Source organism: Pan paniscus, chromosome 5 (genome assembly GCF_029289425.2).
Source record: "Pan paniscus chromosome 5, NHGRI_mPanPan1-v2.0_pri, whole genome shotgun sequence".
In the NCBI taxonomy this organism is placed as follows: domain Eukaryota; kingdom Metazoa; phylum Chordata; class Mammalia; order Primates; family Hominidae; genus Pan; species Pan paniscus.
Window position 1 is genome coordinate 42970699 of NC_073254.2, and position 23600 is coordinate 42994298.

At 44.1% G+C, this 23600-nt stretch overlaps 2 protein-coding genes across 15 annotated transcripts in view; one reads left to right on the forward strand and one right to left on the reverse strand.

The window, feature by feature from the left end:
• Positions 1-5433, reverse strand: part of ZSCAN31 (zinc finger and SCAN domain containing 31) — a 45814-nt gene extending 40381 nt beyond the window's left edge. For 2 of the 11 annotated variants that reach the window (XM_055113287.3, XM_055113285.3), the window contains exons 1-2: positions 4849-5433; positions 4305-4469 (exon numbers count right to left, since the gene is read on the reverse strand). Coding sequence is in view for 2 of the 11 variants with exons in the window: in XM_034961653.4 (XP_034817544.1) it covers positions 4849-4881 (33 nt within the window). In the remaining 9 variants the exon portion in view is untranslated. The remainder of the gene's footprint in view (positions 1-4304; positions 4470-4848) is intronic. The other 9 variants (XM_057302453.2, XM_057302454.2, XM_055113286.3 and 6 more) reach the window with 7 other exon arrangements.
• On the forward strand, positions 566-20184 carry ZKSCAN3 (zinc finger with KRAB and SCAN domains 3). Of its 4 annotated transcripts, none has more exons than XM_063605217.1 (6): positions 566-925; positions 10518-10981; positions 12347-12494; positions 14305-14387; positions 14694-14817; positions 16429-20184. In XM_063605217.1, the coding sequence occupies exons 2-6, from the start codon at positions 10580-10582 to the stop codon at positions 17286-17288; spliced, it is 1617 nt and encodes a 538-aa protein (XP_063461287.1). In that variant the 5' UTR covers positions 566-925; positions 10518-10579; the 3' UTR covers positions 17289-20184. The 4 variants fall into 4 exon arrangements, with proteins under 4 accessions (XP_063461287.1, XP_003829715.1, XP_034817533.1 ...); XM_003829667.5 differs by having other exon boundaries at positions 567-1028; XM_034961642.3 differs by lacking the exon at positions 566-925 and adding an exon at positions 1054-1379.
• Positions 20185-23600: the final 3416 nt, after the last annotated feature.

Consider the following 23600-nt stretch of genomic DNA (forward strand, 5'->3'; position numbering starts at 1 on the left):
ATAGGTGTATATATATGTCTCATATATATAGGTGTATATATATGTCTCATATATATAGGTGTATATATATGTCTCATATATATAGGTGTATATATATGTCTCATATATATAGGTGTATATATATGTCTCATATATATAGGTGTATATATATGTCTCATATATAGGTGCATATATATGTCTCATATATAGGTGCATATATATGTCTCATATATATAGGTATATATTTCAACTACTTATCCCTAATGAATAAAGTTACTAATGTTTCCATTCAGGTATCTTTTGTAAGTATTTGCTTCTGTGATAGATGTCTTTTAAAAATTCTATTTTTATAATTTTGATGGAGAATGTCATTGTGAACATGAATTTTAAAAAGTCCAGCCAACTTGCTAAACTCTCTTATTAATCATCATAATTTGAGTGTTAGATTATCTTGGATTTTTTATGTAAACCACGCAGCATGCTCCTTAAAATTTATGTATTTAGAATTCATATTCTAATTAGGCAATGCAATCAACTCTAAAATTAAAAGTACATTTAAAACATGCACCCTAACACTTTCCTTCTCACTCTTGTGCCCGTTTTCACTCAGTTTCTGACCGTTCACCTCTCGTAGGTAACCACTATTATTAATTTTCCGATTTTTCCAGGGCTTCTTTGTGCCACACACGCACACATAATTTAGATTCTTTTTACTCTCTTCTATTCGCAAATATAGCAAATTATGAAAAGAATTCTGCACCTTGCCTTTCTCCCTTAGTTATAGCTGGAAAAATAAAAATTTAAAAGCCTCTTTAATAGCAAAAGGGGAGGGGACACAAGGTGCCGAGCTAGCAAACGACAGAGTCTGTCAGGGAGGTGGCTAGAGAGGCCCGGAAGTGGCTTCTGTGCCCCGCCCTGCGGGTGGTTTGCTAGTTTGAAGCACTTTGTGAGTATGGGGTGAATCGGCGTCTGCCTTCCACTGTGGGGTTAAATCTCATCCCGCGGCTCTCCTCCTGTCGGTCTTGCAGTTCTTTTGTCCCCGGGTAGAGGTGCGTTTGCAGGAGTATGTGTGTGTGTGTGTGTGTGTGTGTGTGTGTGTGTGTGTGTGTGTGTGTGTGTGTGTTTGTGGAGAGAGGCCCTTCCCTCCCCAGTTCCTGCAGCCTCGGCTCCCAAGGAGGGAGACCCCTGCGAGAAGCCGTGGGGGAGGGAAGGGCGCTCTGCGGCGGAATGAAGTGGTCCTCGGCGTTCCCGCGTAGAGCCCAATATGGGTGTCCCTTGTTTAGGGCCGTTACCGAGTGTCCGGGTCGGTTCTTGAGGGTATTTGGAGACGGGATGCATGGGTCACATAGACAAGCCTCGAGAATGGGAGCCGTTACATTTTTGCACTGCCTGGTAACAAGGTCAGTTTCAAGGTCTTTAAATTATTCTGTGGTACTGGCCAAGAGCCAGAACGTTGGAGTCAGATTATCTGGTTCAAATCCTGCCTCTGCCACTTACTGGCTGTGTGACTTTTCACTAGTTCCTAAGCTCTCTCTCTGCCTCATTTTACTATTTTGTAAAATGGGGATAATATTCCCTAACTCACTGGGTTGTTGTGAGGATTGAATGCATTCGTATGGGTAAGGTACAGAGTAAGCATGATTTAAAGATTTGCTTTTATTAGTGGTACTATTATTATTTATAACTATGATGACACATTAGTGACTGGCTTTTGTACGGTTGCTTTCAATTTTACTGTCATTCATCAATTCACTTTGTAATGGATGATTTCTATATTTTAGGAGGGAAAAATAAGATACTCTGAAAAAGAGCCTATCCCAAAGCAAAGACCAAAACTGGTTTGTGTTGGACGTTGTGATACTCAAACTCTCAAAGGCTTTAAGACTCGGGGGTACCTTTTCCTTGGCTGGAGATTAGGAGGAACAATAGAAGTTTTTAATAGTGAAAAAGGACTAGGACCCCTGGTTTTTGCAAAAATCTGATGTCCTGCTTAGTGCTGGAGATCCACCAGTTTTCGAGCTTCCAGGAGCGCCCTAGCCTGAAACTGGCTTCATACTAACACCCTTCATTTCAACCCAACTTTTACAGGGTTAGCTCTTTCATAGACTTGTAACTCTTTTCTGTTAATGAGAAACTTTCCTTTCCTTATCTTCAGTATATTTACTGATTTGATAAATACTTTGTGTTTGCAACCAATTTCCCAATCTTGTGCCTTCCCACTGTGATCAGTTTGGCTCAGATCCAAGTAGGGGCCAGGTAGTGAAACCTAAATGGAGTTTGTGGAATAAATGATGTAAATGTATCAGTGTTGTTTTCCTGCCATAGACTTCCTCCCTTCCCCACCGTGGACACCCTCCTCATTCCACTTGGGCTCCAGATTCACTCTGGGTTGGGCTGTGGCTCTCTCTCGCCTTCCTTGACCCTACCTTAATGCTTTTTGACTGTATTATTCAGGAAGGAAAGAAGTTAGGACATTGTTTAATTTTCTAAAATTTTGGAGAGAAATTTAAACACATTTAATTGTAGAGAGAATGTTACAATGAACACCAATATAACCATGACTCAGCTTCAGCCATCATCTTTTGGTCATTTTCTTTCATTCTTCTTTTCCCTCCTTTCCACTCTCTTTCCTTCCCTTCTCCTCCTCCTTCCCTTTTGTCTCCCTCCTTCCCTTTTACTTCCTCCCTCTTTCCCTCTCTCCTTTCTTTCCCTCTCCCTCCTTTCTTTGTCTTCCTTTCCTTCCCTCCCTCTCCCCCTCTTTCTTTATCTCTTTTTTTCCTCATTTCGTCCCTCTCTTCTCTTTCATTTTATAGCAAATTGCAGATGGAAACATTTTAGTTCACTCACAAGTACTTCAGTGTCAATTTCTTATATACAGGGACTTTTAATATAATCATAGTATCATGATCACACGCAAAAAAATTGACAATAATTCCTTGATATCATTATCTTGATTTTCAAATAATTGTCTCAAATATTTCTAGAGTTTTTTTTTTTTTACAGTCTTTTTACAGTTGTTGTTTTCAGTGGGGTCCGAATATGGTTCACCATTTGCATTTATTTGATAAGTCTGTTCAGTCTTCTAATCTATGACAGTTCCCATTCCCTCCCACTCCTTTTGGTAAAAATGCCATTTATTTGTTGAGGAACTTGAACCTTCTGTTTTATAAAATGCCTCACATTCTGGATTTGGTCGATTGCTTCTTTTTAGTATCTTTAACTTATTAGATCTCAAACTCAGCTGCACATCAGAATGACCTAGAAAGTTTTAAAAGTTATTGATGTATTAAAAGTCCCACCCCCAGAGAGTGATTTAATTGATTTTTTTTTTCATTGCAATCTCCATCTCCCAGGCTCAAGTGATTCTCATGCCACAGCCTCCCAAGTAGCTGGGATTACAGGTGTGTACCACCACGCCCAGCTAATTTTTGTATTTTCAGTAGAGACAGGGTTTCGTCATATGGGCCAGGCTGTTCTTGAACTCCTGACCCCAGGAAATCTGCCTCGGCCTCCCAAAGTGCTGGGATTACAGGTGTGAGCCACTGCACCCAGCCTGATTGATCTTGATTGTACCCAAGGCATTAGGATGTTTTAAAAGCTCCCCAGTGATTCTAATATGTAACAAAGTTTGAAAGCCTTTAATGTAATTTGCTCCTATATTTCACCTGTACACTGGTATTTGGATCTAAAAACTAGATTAGATTTAGGCTCACTTATTTTGGTATTATTAGCTCATGTAGCAGTACCCCAGATCTCTTGTGGCAGCTTATTAGGAGGAAGTATTTTCTGGTACTTTTCATTTGTGACAATCAATGGCTTCTCTCAGTTTCCTAATTTCCTTCTATTCCCTACCATCCTTTGAACTGTAGAGAGTTGGACTGAGGAATAGAGGTTCAGGAAGATACGGACTTGGAATTGTTTTTCCCTTTGTAACCTCTACCAGCCTTACATTTCTTTTCTTTTCTTTTTCTTTTCTTTTTTTTTTTTTTGAGGCAGAGTCTTGCTCTGTTGCCAGGCTGGAGTGCAGGTGCAGTGGTGCGATCTTGGCTCATTGCAACCTCCGCCTTCCGGGTTCAAGCGATTCTCCTGCCTCAGCCTCCCAAGTAGCTGAGACTATAGGCGCATGCCATCACGCCCAGCTAATTTTTGTATTTTTAGTAGAGACGGGGTTTCACCATGTTGGCCAGGATGGTCTCGATCTCTTGACCTCATGATGTGCCCACCTCAGCCTCCCAAAGTGTTGGGATTACAGGCGTGAGCCACTGCGCCCAGCCCAGCCTTACATTTTCTAGCCTCTCCATTCCACTGAGTAAAGAGGGACTTACTGACATCCGAGTCCAGTCAAATAATTTTGCAGTCACTCACTTCTGGTTTAAAATCTAGTCCCAGCTGGTTCACAGGAATCTCAGGTTTCCCTTCCCTCTTAGATCAGGCCCAGGTCTCATGGCTTCTGGGATAGGCTGTCTTTCAGAATATCTTACTTTTCCCTCCTAAAATACAGAAATCATCCATTACAAAGTGATGACTCTGACGAAACCTGATGGCTGGTGCTGTTGTTTCTAGATAATACCATACTGAGGAAGGAGTAGATTAGGAAGCAAGAAAATCACTTTGATTTGGGGCATATTGAATTGGATTTGTTTGCAAGATTTCCATATAGGACTGTCTGGGAGGCAGCTCAGGATAGGGATCAGGAGTCTACAGCCTAGAAATAGAAGTTAAAACCTTGCGAGTGATTAAAGATAGTTCTGGGGAAGACTGTGGATAGAGAAAAGAAAAGGTCAAGAACAGAACCACCAGGCCTACTCTTATTTAAAAAAAGAAAGACCAGTGAATTATACTATTAGCCAACATGTATATGGTACTTACCACTGTCATGCCAAGTGTCAGGTTCCAGCCCATACTGAGGTCCGAGGGGAGTTGTTGGATGGGTGGCAGGTAGTTGAAAGAACACTCGGGGCTGTAGGCAGGTAAAATATGATTTTATTCAGCAGCAGCTGCTGCAGCTCTCACACTGTCTGCCTCTGTCTCGGCTGCCTCCTCCGACCGCAGCCCTTCTCAGCAAACGGCTCTGTGGCTCCTGCTGCTCCCACACTTACAGCTGTACTCCTTGGCACACTTGTTAATTCCTGGCTCACCTCTGTCTGTCTGCAAGATGGCCAGTTCTCTCTTACAGGATCAGCAGTTTTTCTCTCTCTCTCTGGGCACAAGTCCTATGTACAGCGTCAGCAGGGCAGTTATACCATTTACAGACAATAGTGGCTGTAAGCCAAGTATGAGCTTACACAAACAGGTTATATAACAAGTGGAGTGGTGCGCCTGCGTTCCAAACTCGCTGAGTCACGCTGGCCTGCATATCTGCCTCGGCCTATTCTTGACCAAAGCACATCCATTTACCTTACACTCCACCCCCTTGGCCGAGGGAGACATAGGTTTTTGGGTACACAGGCCCAATATATAGGTTTGGCACACAGGCCTGACATATAAACTTTGGGCACCCAGGGCTGATACACACAGGCTTGACACATAAGTCTGACATATAGGCTCTGGGCACACAGGCCCAATGTATACATAGAGGCTTGACACATAAGCCTGACACATAAGCTCTGGGCACTTGGGCCACAGTAATACAGGGAGCAATAATTTCAGGTTATAGTGAGCAATCACTACATGGTGATGTTACCCCAATGTTGCTTTATATATTAATCCAGGGTTTTTGCTTCCCTACCTTTAGGGTGTTGGGGTGGGCAACAACAGGTTACTGTTTGTCCCCATACCTGGTTGGAGGAAGTCATCCTTTCTCCCATAGATCTGGCCACATGGCCTGGCCCTACATGGGTCAGTGACTAGCCACTTCTATAACTTCTAGGTAGTTAGCCACAAGGTTAAGCCTTGATAAACTGCCCAGCTATCAGTGCAGATTACCATAGGTGTCACCTTCTTGGTGATCACCATTTACATTGCCCTGAGTTCAGTTTATTAGCTACTTTGTCCATACCTGGTATCAAACCATAGGGTGTTGGTACTAGGCTGGGCTGCAACAGCAGTCCAGGTAGCAGTAGCACCCTGGCTAGACCTATCTGTGTACCATGCCCCATTGGGAATGCGGGAATGCCCTTCCTTAAAAGGTGAAGGCTCAGGATCTAGGGGTGCCTCAGGTCCCATAACCTTATCTTGCATTAGGACTGTAGGTCCTAAGACTTCCTGTAATTGTGCTTCTAAGGGACTTGAGTTAGCATACTTTGCTGTTCCAAGTAGGCTTAAGCACCCCACTTTACAAAAGTGGATGTCTGTGCCATCCCAGTGTGTGGGTTGTTACCCATGAGCATACCCACCCTGCTATTGGGTAAGTCATGCGCGCGACGACTGTAGCCCATCCTGCCAGGCTGTCGCGAGTCTAAAGGGCAGCATATGCAGTTAGTAACTGCTTCTCTGTCGAGGAATACTGGAGCTCAGCTCCCTTCCAAAGTTGGGACCAAAAGTCTACTGGCATTCTAAAGAGCTCTGTGTGATGCCATAAGCCCCAGTCAAAACTATCTGGTCACATGCACATCAAGTTTAAATGGGTGCCCCTGATCAGCTACCCATAGGGCTTGTGCCTGCTGAATAGCCTGTTTGGCTGCCAGGAAGGTGGTTTCAGCCGCATCATCCCAATTCCAGGCAAGAGGCTGCGTTGCTGCTTCTAAATCTGCAAGAGAATCAGAGGTTAATATAACATCATTAATAAGATCATGACATATGTTGGGGCTATGCATATATCCCTGCAGCAACACTGTGAAAGTCCATTGTCACCCTCCCATGAAGGCAAAGTGTTCCTGGCTCTCTGGAGCAATGTCGATTAAGAGAAATGCATTGGCCAAGTCCACCACACAGTGGCACCATCCCAGTTCTGTTGTCAAGTGGCCTATCAAATCCATGATAGACGGCACAGCTGCCAAGCCGTGCAAAACATCCACCCACAGCCTGTCCTCAGGCATGGGAGAGACATCCACAGTGCATAAGCAGGGAGCTAAGCGGCCGATCCCGAGGTCCAAAGATACAGGTTTCACTTTCACTGACCAGCTTTCATAACCGTCAATAAATGCAGCTCTGCCCGGAAACTTATTCAGGGTTAGGGACCAGTGGCTTGCCGAGTCCATATATTGCCTTTGGTTGTCCGGTGTCCCCCCAAGCCCGGCACCTTGGTCAGTTCCCAATCAAACAGGAAAGACTTTACATTTCTGCCTGACTGCAGCAGGTAATCTTTGAGCTGGAACGCTCCGGCGGGACCTAGTTGCCCAGCAATGTCCTTTTCCCGAATGACTTGCACTAAGTCTATATACAACTGCCATCTACTGACAGTTTCTGGTATTTCACCGGCATCAGACCACACTGTAATTAAAGAAGCCAGCTTTTCCATCTCAGAGGCGGAGCAGGAAATGGATCAGCTCCTTTGTCCCGGAGAGACAGAATTCAGGCAGGGAGTCTCCCCCAAATGCTGCTGGCACTGCTTGCCTAACTCCCACAACTCAGTGGGGGGTACAAGCACTATAAGCAGTGTGCTTCACTATGGTAGGGGGTCTCTAGGCCCACCCTTGGGGCCCAGTGGCTGTTCATGCTCTATTTTCTGGCAGACCACTGGGTGAGCCTGTAACGGAGGTTCTTCCTCCTCCCTGCACTGCGTCCAGCAGGGACTGGGCATGCCCTTCCAGCATCACAGTCACAAATGCCCATCTGACTCTGTTGGCAAAGGCACACTCCTTCTCGGTCCTGTGCATTTCCAGGTGCTTCAGCACCTTCTCCACACTCGTGGAGGGTCTGTCCACTGCCGCCCATGTTTCCACCAGAGCCCATCCTTGCAGCACGGCTGCCACTGGGTGCCACAGCTCATGCTGTGGCTGCATAGCCGCTCCGGGAGCCTGGGGGCTGAAGACCCACTCACCTCATCTTGCTCACTATGCCAAATGTCAGGTTAGAGCCCCAGCTGAGGTCCAAGGGGAGTGGGTGGATGGGGGGCAGGGAGCTGGAAGAACACTCGAGAGACAGCAGGTAGATGGGACATGGCTTTACTCAGCAGCTCTTTCACAGTGTCAGTGCCACATTTATACACCTCACAAACAGTAGTATCTTAGAGCCAGGTGATGAGCCTCCCCAGATTATGGCTACATAACTGTGATTATATAATGCACGGAATTGTGTGCGTGCGCTCCAATCCTGCTGAGTCGTGCAGGATGTTTACCTCGGCCTATGCCTGCTTCGCTGCAGCACAGCCATGTTCCTTACAACCACACACCAGGCACTGTTCTAAGAGCTTTATACACTCACTTACTTAATGCTTACAATGGCCCTATCTGCTATCACTATCCCTATTACAGATAAGGAGAGGGAGGCATAGAGCTAGTAGGTAGTAAAGCCAGGATTTTGACGACCTCAGGAAACCTGGCTTCAGAACACTTAACCAGATTATGATGGGAGCTGAGAAGAACCAGGAAGGAGGAAAGCAGGAGAAAGCAAGTTCCTTGAAGTAAGGACAAGTGAGTTTTTGGAAGTGGACAGTATCCTCAGCCCAGTTGCCTGAGAAGAGGCCATGGAAAATGGGAATTGAGGGAAGCACCTTTGGTTCCTTCTGCATGCGAAATCTTAGTGGTGTTGGCAGTTGCAGCCTACAGTGTGTGGAAGGCTTAGTGGGAGGTGAGGACTAGAATCAGGGACTAAGGACTTTCTTTCAAGAAGTTCAGTCTTGAAGGGGAAGAAAGAAAGTGGCAGATTGAGGAGGTGGCAAAGACCAGGGGCAGCCTATGCTCTCTCCAGGGGAAGGGCTTGGTGATGTTTTCGGCTGCCTTGATGTTTCTGAGAGAAACTGAAGGGCCTTCAGCCCAAAGATCCGAAGAGCCTGCAGAAATCCTTCTTTCAGCTGAATTTTAATGTGAATATTATGCCAGTTTTTTGGGCAAGCCTCACTTCAGATATAATTGAGGGTCTCACTAGCAGGCAGCCAAGGTTTAATTCAGTTCTATTTCTTTTGGTCCAGGGCCTTCTGTCTTTTCTTTCTTCTTCCCCTTACTACAGTACCTTGACCACAGATAAGACCTGGTACAGCCATCCTTCACTATCTGTGGGGGATTCATTCCGGGATCCCCAATGATACCAAAATTTGTGGATGCTCAAGTCTTACATAAAATGGCATATAGTATTTTCCTATAACCTACACACATCCTCCTGTATGTTTTTTTTAAGAGATGGAGTCTCTGCACTGTTGCCTAGGCTGGAGTACAGAGGCACAATCATAGCTTACTGCATCCTTGAACTCCTGGGCTCAGGTGATCCTCCTGCCTCTTCCTCCTGAGTAGCTGGGACTGCAGTAGTGCGGCACCAGGCTCAACTTCTCTTGTACACTTTAAATCATCTCTAGATTACTTATAAACCAAATACAATGTAAATGTTTTGTAAACACTTTTTATATTGTATTTTTATTTGTATTTTTTAATTGTTGTTTTTGTTATTTTTTTTTCCCAGATATTTTCCAGCTGTGGTTGGTTGAATCTCTCAATGCAGAACCCACAGATATAGAATCAACTGTATTAGTTTTCTATTGCTGTATAACATTTACCTCAAATTTATCAGCTTAAAACAAAATCTGGGCTGCGCGCAGTGGCTCATGTGTTTAATCCCAGCACTTTGGGAGGCCGAGGCAGATCTTTTGAGGTCAGGAGTTCGAGATCAGCCTGGCCAACATGGTGAAACCTCGGCTCTACTAAAAATACAAAAATTATAGGTGGGCATGGTGGTGCACACCTATAATCCCAGCTTCTTGGGAGGCTGAGGCAGAAGAATCTTTTGAACATGGGAGGTGGAGGTTGCAGCAAGCCGAGATCATGCCACTGCACTCCAGCCTGGGTGACAGGGCAAGACTCTGTCTCAAAACAAACAAATAAGCAAAAAAAAAAAAAAAAAAAAATTCAGCTTATTTGTTCCAGTTCTATAGGTCAGAAGGCCAGGCAGGCTCAGCTGAGTTCAATATTAGGGTCTTCCCAGGCCAAAGCCAAGGTGTTGGTAGGGCTGGGCTATTATCTGGAGGCTCTGAGAGGAATCTACTTATGAGGTCATTGAGGTTGTCGGTAGAATTCAGCTCTTTGGGATCAGTCCAGTCAGTCTGGACTTGCTATCTCATATTGAAAGTCCTGAGGATTAGGGCAGGAAATCGTTAGGGTCATCTTAGAATTTAGACAACCACAGACCTGGTTGTTAATGGGATAACTCTGAGCAAGTCACTGAGAGGAGCTTCCTAGAGAGTCCAGGAAGTGCCCTGGATCCTCACCAATTTCAGTTTTTTTCCTGATTAGTCAGGGGCTTGGGGGTGTCCAGGATCACTCCAGGACATCCTTTGGGAACCTTACTATGGGATTCAGGCTTGGGGTGGTGTAGAGGATTAAGCTGCAGAACCACTGAACATGGAGAAATTTCTGCAGCAGTTCCCCAGAGGTGTCTCTGGGCTCCTGGGCAGGAGAGAAGGGACTACTTGCAAGTTTACTGGTTAATAATGATTTCCCACCTTTCAGGGATCTTCTGCAGAAATAGCGCTGGAAGCTAGAGTGAGGCCTGAGTACTGCCTTGGCCTAGGATGGCTAGAGAATTAAGTGAAAGCACAGCCCTGGATGCCCAGTCTACAGAAGACCAGATGGAGCTTCTGGTCATAAAGGTGGAGGAAGAAGAAGCCGGTTTTCCCAGTAGCCCAGATCTGGGTTCTGAGGGCTCCCGCGAGCGCTTCCGAGGCTTCCGCTACCCGGAGGCTGCAGGCCCCCGCGAGGCGCTGAGTCGGCTCCGAGAGCTCTGCCGACAGTGGCTGCAGCCTGAGATGCACAGCAAGGAGCAGATCCTGGAGCTGCTGGTGCTGGAGCAGTTCCTGACCATCCTGCCGGGGAATCTGCAGAGCTGGGTGCGGGAGCAGCATCCAGAGAGCGGGGAGGAGGTGGTGGTGCTACTGGAGTATTTGGAGAGGCAGCTGGATGAGCCGGCGCCGCAGGTAGAAAGAACAGGTTTAGTATCTGAGCGCTGTGGTCTGTTTCCTCCTGAAATCCCAGATCGGAGTGAGGGGCATTCCTTTAACATCCAGGAGTTCTTCATCTCTTTTTTGTACCGTGAACCTCCTTGGCAGTAAGGTGAAGTCCCTGGACTCCTTCTCAGAATAATTTTTTTTTTAAATACATAAAGAAACCATAAAGGATTACAAAAGAACGCAGTCATATCAACATACAGTTTGCAAAGTATTAAATTTGTATTAAAGTCATACTTTTTTTTATTAGTACACTAAATAATAAAACCTACGGACAGGGCTTATAACTGGCAATTACAAAGCAGTGATAAGTATCTGTTTGCTTGGTTGTAATGTGATGTAAAAACATCTGCAGGTTCTATTGGTGACAAAGTCGTGGGTACTGCTTATGCTACATTGATTTGTTGCTTCCATTCATAATTGGAAGGAAATACTAACTTTCTCTTAAAGACTAGTTAAAAATAAGATTAGCTTTTGTCCTGTTCAAGTTCATGGACTACGTGGGAAGGAGTTCATGGACCACTGGTTATGAACCTCTGGTAGAAAATGGGCCGACTTTTACCTCCATGTTCTTCCCTGTTTTATGAGACTGTGTCCCCTTTGCATCATCCTGTGTCCCTGTGCACACACCCTCAGAGGTCAGAGGACCTGTGTGGCCAGAGCCTTCTAAATGGTGAGCTGGATACCAAGGTTCTTGACTTGGGTCTGTTGCACCCAAGGCCTGTAACAGTGGAAAGTCAGTGCGAGTCTCTTAGCTTCATTCTTTATAAAGGATGTGGGAAATTCTGAGCTGCACATGAGAAAGTAACTTGAAAACTGTAATTTTATAATAACTATAAATGTCTGGAAGGAAACCTGCATTTAATGCAGGAAACCTGCATACATATCGTATGCCAGGCCATGTTAGGTGATTTCACATACTGTGATGTTGTTTGGGTCCCCCAAACTCCATAAACTAGAGATTGTAATCCCCTTTTCAGATAATAAAAGGTATTAATATTCTCTGAGAATTTTGCACCAGTTTCCAATGGATTTTCATAAAAGCACAAATGTATATATGAAGGAGCATAGAGTAATGATAAGAACATGTGCTCTGGCATCATTCTACCTGAGCTCCCATCCTAGCATTGCCACTGATTAGCTACTTAAACTGGCTGTGCCTTAATTTCCCTATCAGTAAAATGGGTATAATAATAATACCTCCCTTATAAGATTGTTGTTTTCTGCGTTAAATGAGTTAACATTTATAATGCACTTGGAAATAGTGCCAGCCACCTAGGTAGTTCTATGGAAGTGTTTGATGAAAACATGAAAATAAGAACAAATGATTTCTAGGTTTCAGGTGTTGACCAGGGGCAAGAACTGCTCTGTTGCAAGATGGCACTATTGACACCAGCCCCAGGGTCACAAAGTAGCCAATTTCAGCTAATGAAGGCTCTGCTCAAGCATGAATCTCTGGGATCCCAGCCCTTACAAGATAGAGGTAAGGATTATTTTCTAGACAGTATGAATTCTGCAGGCTTCATCCAATTTCATTTAAGGATAGCCAACAAAATTCATTGATAGGGGGCTTATATGCCCATCACAGATCAACTCTCATTTAAGACTGAGACTAAAAGGAGTATTTCCAACATAATGATGGAAAGCTTTTTCAACCAAGACTGGACATAGTAAATAAGATATTAGTAAAACTTAGGTTTGGAAAGAATTGGTTCTTGTTTGGGTTTTGTTTTGTTGTATTGGTTTTTGTTTTCTTGAGACAGGGTCTTGTTGTTTCACCCAGGCTGGAGTGCAGTGGCACTCCACTTCCTGGGCTCAAGCAGCCTCCACTTCCTGGGCTCAGGCGATCCTCTGGATCGCTCACTGCAGCCTCCACTTCCTGGGCTCAAGCAATCCTCTCACCTCAGCCTCCCGAGTAGCTGGGACTACAGGTGTGCACCACCATGCCTGGCTAGGTTTTAAAAACTTTTTTGTGGATTTGAGGTCTCACCATGTTTCCCAGGCTGGTCTCAAACTCTTGGGCTCAAGTGATCCTCCTGCCTGGGCCTCCCAAGGTGCTGGGATTATAGGTGTAAGCTACCACACTTGTGTATACCAGCTACTTGTCTTTGTTCTTCTTTAACTTGTAATTATGGAGGCCTCCAGTGTGGTGGCCAGTTAGCTCTGGGAATGGAACTGTGAGTGAAACTGTTCTTGTCCCAGTGGAGCTTACATTTAAGTGAGGAAGATGGTAAATAAACACATTAATAATACAATTCGTATGACAGTGGGAAGTCTTATGCAGAAAGTAAACAGAATCTGTAAAGCCAGCCAGCCAATCTCATAAATTATAGGACTATTGCAAATTAAAGGGTATAAATCTTCTAAATCCTGGGTCTGTTATTAAAACAATATGAAATTCACTGCATAGGAAATGGCTGTATGTGTTCTGAGATGTCCTTTCATGTGTCTTAAACACATGTACAAGTTCCCAAGATACACATCACTGGGATGTTCTAGCCAACATGCGATCTTTATTTTTAAACAGAGGTTCTAGCCTAAACCACCTGTTTTGTGCCCCTTTAAAAATTTGCTTCCTGAAGTTATATAAGGAATACATGAGGAATATATATGCTTCCTGAAGTCATATAAGGAATATATAAGGAATATATGAGGAATATATATATGCTTCCTGAAGTTATATAAGGAATAATAAGGAAACCTGAAGTTCTTTACTTTTCTCTCTCTTGAATTTCCATACGTTGTATAAAGCCAGACCCTTACTTAGCCTTTCATAGCCCAGCTTTGTCTGACTCCTTTTAGCTTTTCAAATCCAGAGCAAAAAGCACCCTAATGGCTACTAAGGACATACTCACCCAAAATCCGATTTTTCCTCCTATCTCTAGCAAAATTCAAAGGATCTTCAGATGGAAAGCTTTTTTGTTTTTTATGTTCTTTTTATTTCACAACTGCTCACAAGGATCCTGCCTTTTTGCATTGTTTTCGTGTATCTGCAGAGCACAACAGTTATCTTTAGCCATAGGATTGGAGCTGGTAGGGACCAGGAATTTTGGAAAGGAGCACACTATGTATAAACTTGTTTGGCAGGAATTTATTTATTTACAGAGACAGGGTCTTACTTTGTTGCCCAGGCTGGAGTGCAGTGGCTCAATCACAGCTCATTGCAGCTTCAGACTCCTGGGCTCAATCAAGTGAGACAGGAATCTATTAATCCAGTTATTTAACTTAGATTGCACAAGGCAGGGAGGCTGAATGCCAGGGTACATCTCATCCAGAGCTTCTTTCCTTCTTAGTTCTCCAGGTCCCCGTGCTTGCCCATGGAGGATGCTGCAGAGAAGATGCAGTGGTAGCTTCTAGGCTTACTCCAGAGTCCCGGGTGAGCTGGAGCCCTATCCCTCCCCCAGTGCCCCTCACTACTATTGAGCTTCCTGTGAAGACTCCTCACTCCCCATTCCCCTCTACCCCCATCCTAGATCCTCCATACAGATCTCAAATGGGATCTGCATTTTCTCATCTATCTCGAGGTTGTTTATCATTAACTTTATTTAGGTGCCCACTTAAGAGGCTTTTCCTGTTTATTACTAGCTGTTGGCAGGAATGGGGCCTGGGGGTGCTTCCCAGATCTTCCCCACTCCACCATTTTGGTCAGCCCCTTCTTCAATGGGATTACCTATTGTTTTAGGGGTTGTTGAAAGTGGAAGATGTGGCCCTGACCCTCACCCCTGAATGGACACAGCAGGATTCATCTCAGGGGAATCTCTGTAGAGATGAAAAGCAGGAGAACCATGGCAGCCTGGTCTCCCTGGGTAAGACTAAAGGGCACTAATTTCTGTTAAGGTTTCTTGGCATTCTTTGTATATTAGAACCTGTTGAGCTATTGGAAGCTGTTGAGCCCTGTTATGTTTGGATTCACAATCACCATTTCTGAAAGCCTGTAACTGACTAGCTCCTTACCCTTTCTTTTTTTGTTGTTTTTGAGAGATAGGGTCTTGCTCAGTCACTCAGGATAGAGTGCAGTGACACAATCATGGCTCACTGCAGCCTCAACATTTTGGGCTAAATTGATCCTCTCACCACAGCCTCCCAAACTGCTGGGACTAAAGGCATGTACCACCACACTTGGCTAATTTTTTAATTTTAATTTTTTGTCGAGATAGAGTTTTGCTATGTTGCCTAGGCTGGTCTCGGACTCCAGGGCTCAAGCAATCTTCCTGCCTTGGCCCCTCAAAATGCTGGAATTACAGGCATGAGCATGAGCTACTCCACCTGGCCTGCTTATCCCTTCTGACCTTGCTTTCTCCTCTCCGTGCCAGTATTCTAGTTAAGTTAAATGGGTTGAAGTCGATACAACCCCGAGTACAGGTCTGGCTCACAGGAGATGCCCACTAAATGTTGATGTCCTCCTGTTCCTATCCCTGACTGAAGAGGAAAGCTGGGAGGCCTCTTCAGGAAATGGGCCTTGGGACCATAGAGTGTGAGAGAAGTGTCCTTAGACATTGACTATAGACCCTGACCTCAGAGATAAAGGTGCAGAGGCTGAGAAGATTGCCTGACTTGTCTGAGGCCACGTAGCTAATTGGTGGCATAAAATTCACAGCACTGAATCCAGTTCTGTTTGGGGACCCTGCCTCTGCCTGGGATATGAACTGAGACAACTGTCTTTATCGTATCATTGATCAGTGCCCAATTTCTGACTCTCCACTTTCGCTGTTTCGTTTATTTATTTCTTTCGTTTTTGAGATGGACTCTCACTCTGTCGCCCAGGCTGGAGTGCAGTGGTGCAGTCTTGGCTCACTGCATCCTCTACCTCTCATGTTCAAGTGATTCTCCTGCCTCAGCCTCCTGAGTGGCTGGGATTATAGGCACCCACCACCATGCCCGGTTAATTTTTGTATTTTTAATAGAGATGGGGTTTCACCATGTTGGCCAGGCTGGTTTTGAACTCCTGACCTCAAGTGATCTGCCAGCCTGAGCCTCCCAGTCGCTGTTTCTCAAAGGTATTTCAGAAATCCTTCCACATGCTCCATTTACTGTCACTTTCTGTTCAACCGTTTTAGTATCTAATCCTAGGTGCATGGCCCTGCCTTACAATTCTTAGAACTTAGAACGACCACATACATCCCCAGCATAGTCCTGGATCCAACCACATACATCCCCAGCATAGTCCTGGATCCTCACTGTCTTCTACCCACTCCCTCCACTCCCAGTGTGTACCTTTCCAATGGCCCCATTCCCATTCTTAGGTCTCTCTCCTCCCCAGCACTCCTGTTCTCCCCTTTTATTCCCATCCTTATTCTAGCACTTAAATCCTCATCCCAGGCATTTATAGACCTCTGTAATTCTTGCCTCCCTGGTACTCATCACAGAGCTTTCCTTCCATGGCATAAGCCACAGTTGCCAGTTATTTGTTGTTTCAGGTGATGAAAAACAGACTAAGAGCAGGGACTTGCCTCCAGCTGAGGAGCTTCCAGAAAAGGAGCATGGGAAGATATCGTGCCACCTGAGAGAAGACATTGCCCAGATTCCTACATGTGCAGAAGCTGGTGAACAGGAGGGCAGGCTACAAAGAAAGCAGAAAAATGCCACAGGAGGGAGGCGGCACATCTGCCATGAATGTGGAAAGAGTTTTGCTCAAAGCTCAGGCCTGAGTAAACACAGGAGAATCCACACTGGTGAGAAACCCTACGAATGTGAAGAGTGTGGCAAAGCCTTCATTGGGAGCTCTGCCCTCGTCATTCATCAGAGAGTCCACACTGGTGAGAAGCCATATGAGTGTGAAGAATGTGGTAAGGCCTTCAGTCATAGCTCAGACCTTATCAAGCACCAGAGAACCCACACTGGGGAGAAGCCCTATGAGTGTGATGACTGTGGGAAGACCTTCAGCCAGAGCTGCAGCCTCCTTGAACATCACAGAATCCACACTGGGGAGAAGCCGTATCAGTGCAGTATGTGTGGCAAAGCCTTTAGGCGAAGTTCACATCTCCTGAGACATCAGAGGATCCATACTGGGGATAAAAATGTTCAGGAACCTGAGCAGGGAGAGGCCTGGAAAAGTAGGATGGAAGGCCAGTTGGAAAATGTTGAAACTCCCATGTCTTATAAATGTAATGAGTGTGAAAGAAGTTTCACTCAGAATACAGGCCTCATTGAACATCAAAAAATCCACACTGGTGAGAAACCCTATCAGTGTAATGCATGTGGAAAAGGCTTCACCCGAATTTCATACCTTGTTCAACATCAGAGAAGCCATGTAGGGAAAAACATCCTATCACAGTGACCCATGCCATACATGCCAGAGTTGGTGCTCATTTGTCACTGATCTGAAGCCACTCCCCCTGGAGTCTCAACTATAGAAATTGTGGGCTGAGCTTTATTTACCACTACACATTATCAGGTGTTAGAAAATGTAGACTGGGTTAGACAAATTATCTTCTAAGTTCTAGAAGGGGTTCGTAATCAAAACATATTTGATAGGAGGCTACGGGAGAGTTGTCTAGAAGAGGTAAGACCTGAAACTGTTTGTTCTCTCCCACTAGAATTAAATGGATGTTTAGACTGGCTACTTGCCCTAAACCAGCACTTGGTGATGTCTACTGGGTGGATGGTTGTGATTTGGGGGCTGCTTCTCTGACCATTCTTTTTGACTGTAATGAATCCTCCACAGTTGGTCAGATTCATAAAGTCTTATATCCCCCTCTGTGCCTTTTCTGCAGGTGCTAATAAATGTTTATTGAATGTACCAGTGAGCTTACCTTCATAGATCTGAAAATCTGATGTTATCCAGGTTTCTGAAGAACTTCTCGCCAAGGCCATTTGTGCTTGTGTCCAATTCTCTGACCTAGATTGTGACTCAATCTAGTGTGTTTCTTACCAAGTACATAGGCAGAGCAGGGTTACTGTGATTGAAAGAATCCATTTTTTTTTTTGGAGACGTAGTCTTGCTCTGTCGCCCAGGCTGGAGTGCAGTGGCACAATCTTGGCTCACTGCAACCTCCGCCTCCTGGGTTCAAGCGATTCTCCTGCCTCAGCCTCCTGAGTAGCTGGGACTACAGGTGTGTGCCACCATGCCCGGCTAATTTTTTATGTTTTTAGTAGAGACGGGGTTTTACCGTGTTAGCCAGGATGGTCTCGATCTCCTGACCTCATGATCCTCCTGCCTCAGCCTACCAAAGTGCTGGGATTACAGGCATGAGCCACCATGCCTGGCCAAGAATCCATATTTCTTTACCAGACTAGGAATTCTATTCTAGTGCAAATGCCTTAAAAAGCTTATCACTAAATCATTATGAATGTGTGCCATCCATGGAATTGCTTTTTTTTTTTTTTTTGTAAATATGAGGTCTCACTATGTTGCCCAGGCTGGTCTCGAAATCCTGGGCAATCCTCCTGCCTCACCCTCTCAAGTACTGGAATTACAGGTGTGAGCCACCATACCCAGCCCAAATTTCACTCTTTAATGTTTTCCTGTTGCTATTCTTTAAGGAAAAAACTTTCCTATTCAGACAGTGTGAAAATCAGTCATCAAGTCAGAATAAAATGATGAATATTCTAATGCTCAGTATCTTAGTTCTCTCGGGCCTAACCAATGCCTCCTAAAACAATCGATACTATCCTGCCCCACCCTACCACCCAACACACACTGTATAGTAAACTGCATCAAAACTTATTCCTGCTAAGTTCATACTTTCTCCAGCTCAATGGATTCACACCAAATTTTTTTTTTTTTTTTTAGACGGAGTCTTCTCTGTCACCCAGGCTGGAGTGCAGTGGCGCGATCTCGGCTCACTGCAAGCTCCGCCTCCCAGGTTCATGCCATTCTCCTGCCTCAGCCTCCCGAGTAGCTGGGACTATAGGCGTCCGCCTCCACGCCGGGCTATTTTTTTTTTTTATTTTATACTTTAAGTTCTAGGGTACATGTGCACAACGTGCAGGTTTGTTACATATGTATACATGTGTCATGTTGGTGTGCTGCACCCATTAACTCATCATTTACATTGGGTGTATCTCCTAATGCTTTCCCTCCCCCCTCCCCCCACCCCACAACAGGCCCCAGTGTGTGATGTTCCCCTTCCTGTGTCCAAGTGTTCTCATTGTTCAATTCCCACCTATGAGTGAGAATATGCGGTGTTTGGTTTTTTGTTCTTGGCGATAGTTTGCTGAGAATGATGAGACGAGGTTTCACTGTGTTAGCCAGGATGGTCTCGATCTCCTGACCTCGTGATCCACCTGTCTCGGCCTCCCAAAATGCTGGGATTACAGGCGTGAGCCACCGCGCCCGGCCCAAGTATCACTTATGGTTTCAGAACGCCATTATTAGTGTCTGACTGTCTTGGTCTTCTTATACATTGATTCCCAAATCACCTGTGTGGTAACAGCATCTCAATTTTTCATGATGACGGTTTGAACCATTAATTTAATTCCTCAGGCTATCTACTTTTTTGTTAAACATACTGTGTAGACCATCTTTTTTTTTTCCCATCATGATAGTCAAAATTTTAGTCTTGTGTATTCAAGTGAGAAAATTTTTAGTCAGCATTATACAAGTAGTATTTATTATGTATACATTCAGTGGAGTTGTTTCTACAAAAGTATTTCGGAATGACTATTCTGCTGCAAACTTTTGTGTAAGTGCTTCACCTTATTCCTACAATAAGGAGAAGTGCACTAACAAAATGAACAATGCAGCAAGGGCTTCAGTCGCAGCTCAGGTCTTATCAAACACCAGAGAACCCTCAATGGGAGAAGCCTTATGAGTGTGACAACTGTGGAAAGACAGTTCCTTTTTTGTTAGTATCACTTCTACTTATTGTAGAAATATGCTTTCATTATTGCATCTACTCACATTTCTCACTCGGTTTCTGGCACCAGCAATCTCTTCCATATTTATAATATCAGTCAAAAACTCTGGAATTCAAATATAACAAGACTTTTCTGGTCACCTTTGATAGTTAATGACTTGGGCATTGTGATATATTATCTCCTGCTGTATGTATTTTGTTTAGTAGAAATTGAATCATTATCCAAAATCCTTTATAGAACTATCCAAGTCCCTGTTTTTATGCTAGTTTCCAAGGCTTGGTCCTTCAAGGTTTTCAGGGATCTAGGGGACACAAATCTAACAAATCCTAATGTATATTATTTGTATTATAGTAATAAACCATATGGTTACTTTGTTTGAGTGGATTCTTAAATTGAGAAAAATGCATTGCATGATCTCCAAACTTTCTGAACATATATTAGGATTCTCCAGAGAAATAGAACCAATAGGATCTGTGTCTAAATATGTATGTATATGTCTGTATGTGTATACATATATATTTGTATTTATAATACTGGTTTATGTATATTATACATAATATATGTTTGTATATATATATTTATTTATTGGAAAGAATTGGTTCATATGATTATGGAGGCTGAGAAGTCCTAGGTTCTCCTATCTGCAAACTAGAGACCTAGCGGAGCCAGTGGTGTGAGCTCCAGTCCAAAGGCCAGCAGGTTCAAGACCAGGAAGAGCCAGTGTTCTAGTTGGAGTCTGAAGGCCAGAAAAGACTGATGTCCCACCTCAAGATGGGCAGGAGGAGTACCCTTTGAGGGAGCGTTATCTTTTTTGTTTTCTTCCTGCCTTCAACTAATCAGATGGGGCCCACCCACATTAGGGAGGGTAATCTGCCTTACCTAGTTTACTGATGCAATGATTCATCACATCCAAAATCAAACACTCAGAATGATGTTTGACTAAATATCTGGGCACCTTGTGGCCTGGTCAAGTTGACATATAAAACTGGCCATCACAATACTATAGTTTCAACATTAAAACTACAGTATAGTATTACAGTTTCGGTAAAGCATTAAAACCTTTAACCCGTGCTTCCCCCTTTTGTCAGTTCTTCCAATTGGCAGTAGGAGCCTGGGAAATAATGTTTGTAGCCTCCCTACCCTGCTTACAGATCAGGATAGGGAACGGCTGGTATGAGGCAGGCTGAGGGACAAGAGATAAACAACTAGATCACCATTGTATCCTCAGCATCTAGCAGAGTTCCTGATAAATGAATGATTCTGAAAATTGACTGGTTCTATTTGTTCTTTTGTATTATTAACATAACATAAAATCTCCTGACACTGACTGCCAGAGACCAAAGTATTCATATTCATATTTCCAGACATAAAAGTCTTCCCTTATTTCTAAAGAAATTATGTGTTTATAGCCATTCATTCAGCAAACCTGACTGTGTTATGTCAGGTGCTAAGGAATCAAAGATGAACAAGACATTATCTCTGCCCCCAAAGAACCTAAGACCTAAACCATCTTCTGTCTTACAAGGTATTTTATCCATTTCTGTTCTCACTTTGGTGCCGACTTAATAGTTCTTCCTTCAGAGGAATGACTGCACCATGGCTGCCTGGCAACTTGCATCTCTTCATATGAGCCACATAGACCAGGATTTAACACCAGCTGATGTAAGCCCTATAACTCACCTAGAACATGAGTGCATGGTAGGTTGTGTGAGAAGCTGATACAATGCCATTTCTCACACACCTCCCTATCTACCATGGAGGCTGTCCTGAGACAGTTTCCTCTGATGAGGAATGAGGCTTTCTACCTCTCCCCATTTAAGGTATAACTGCAAGCTATAAACTGCTTATCTGCAGAACAACATCAGCTCCTCAGCAACGAAATGTTTCACCATATGTGTTGCAGTCACATGGCTTCTTCTGATGCCATCTTGTGAGAAAAAGACATAGAGAGCTGAACTGTTTTAATCCAGAAAGGGCTTATTTCTTTTCTGATCAAGTACAGTCATGCACTGCATAATGACACTTTGCTCAATTATAATTTGGTCAATAACAGACCACATCTACAAAAGTGGCCCCATAAGTTTATAATGACAGGCTAGGTATGGTGGTTCACGTTTGTAATCCCAGCACTTTGGGAGGCCAAGGTGGGAGGATTTCTGGAGGCCATGAGTTTGAGACCAGCCTGGGAAACAGCGAGACTCCATCTCTAACAAAAATAAAAGTTAGCTGGGTGTGGTGGCATGCACCTGTAGTCCTAGCTACTTAGGAGGCTGAGGTGGGAGAATTACTTGAGCCCAGGAATTCAAGGTTACAGTGAGCTATGATTGTGCCAGTGCACTCCAGCCTGGGTGGCAAAGCAAAACACTGTCACACAAAAAAGATTATAATATTTTTACTGTACCTTTTCTATGTTTAGATACACAAATACCATTGGGTTACAATTCAGTATGGTAACATGCTCTATGGGTTTGTAACCTAGGAGTAACAGCCTAAGTTTGTGTAAGTACACTCTACGATGTTCACACAATGACAAAATTGTCTAATGATGCATTTCTCAAAACATAACCTCTTTCATTAAGTGACACATGACTATATGCTAGCTTTTCCTTGACAAATTGGTGCCAAACATGGGGCTGGTGACATTACAATGCCCTTTCAGAATAAAGATAGATGTGCTCCCACAGGACTGGATAGGACACATGATGAGACTTCCCAGGATCTAGTAGCACATGTTCTTGCCTAAGTGGTGGGCAAGAAGGAAGGAGTAAGAGTCTTCCCATTGTATTAATAGCTATACTGCATTGGCTAGATTATAGGATGTGAATAGACTCTCCAGGATCCAATATCATATGCCACTTCCTGATGAATGTTTAGAGGTTAAGTTACTTTAGGTAGGATTGAACCCAGTTGCCCAATGCCTTAGTTGTTATTAAAAGTTTGTTGCAGGCCAGGCATGGTAGCTCATGCCTGTAATCCCAACACTTTGGAAGGCCCAGACAGCAGTATGGCTTGAGCTAAGGAGTTTGAGACCAGCCTGGGCAACATAATGAGACCTTGTCTCTACAGAAAATTTCAAGAATTAAAAAAATTAGCTGGGCATAGTGGCACATGCCTGTGGTCTCAGCTACTCAGGAGGAGGCTGAGGTAGGAGGATCCCTTGAGCCCAGGAAGTCTAGGCTGCAGTGAGCCGAGCTGTGATGGTGACACTGCATTCCAGCCTAGGCGATAGAGCGAGACCCTGTCTCAAAAAAAAAAAATAAGTTTGTTATGACTGAGTGGATGATTTGCGCTTAAAAATGAAAGTGCAAGTCTGTGCTTACCAGTGTGGAACAGGTCTTTCTGTGCTCCCTTGATTTCTCTCTGGCCTATATCGCAACCTCAGTTTTTTTAAGGAAAGAAGATTCTCTGGTGCTCCAGCTAACTCTGCATGATGGACTCCTCCACATTACTTGGCACTCCGCGAGCTCCCGGCCAACAGACTATGTGCTCTCCTGATAGTTGCTATTGTAACCTTTTAAATGTCTGCACAAAACTTCTTTATCTGCTTTTTTTTTTTTTAAGTGTCTACATTCAGCTGATAAGAGTTTGGGGAAAACTTGCAATGAAAAGAAAAAAGTTAAGCAACCTTGTGAGTGAGGGTGCCTGGAAGACGCTATTCACTGGGGCATAAATGGTCCAGTGAATGACACAAGTAGCTGCCCATTGTTGGACACTCTACGGCAAAATGTGTGTTCATGATTTTTGACCATACCTAGTTAAATTGTTTGCTGTTTAACTGTTGAGATTTGGT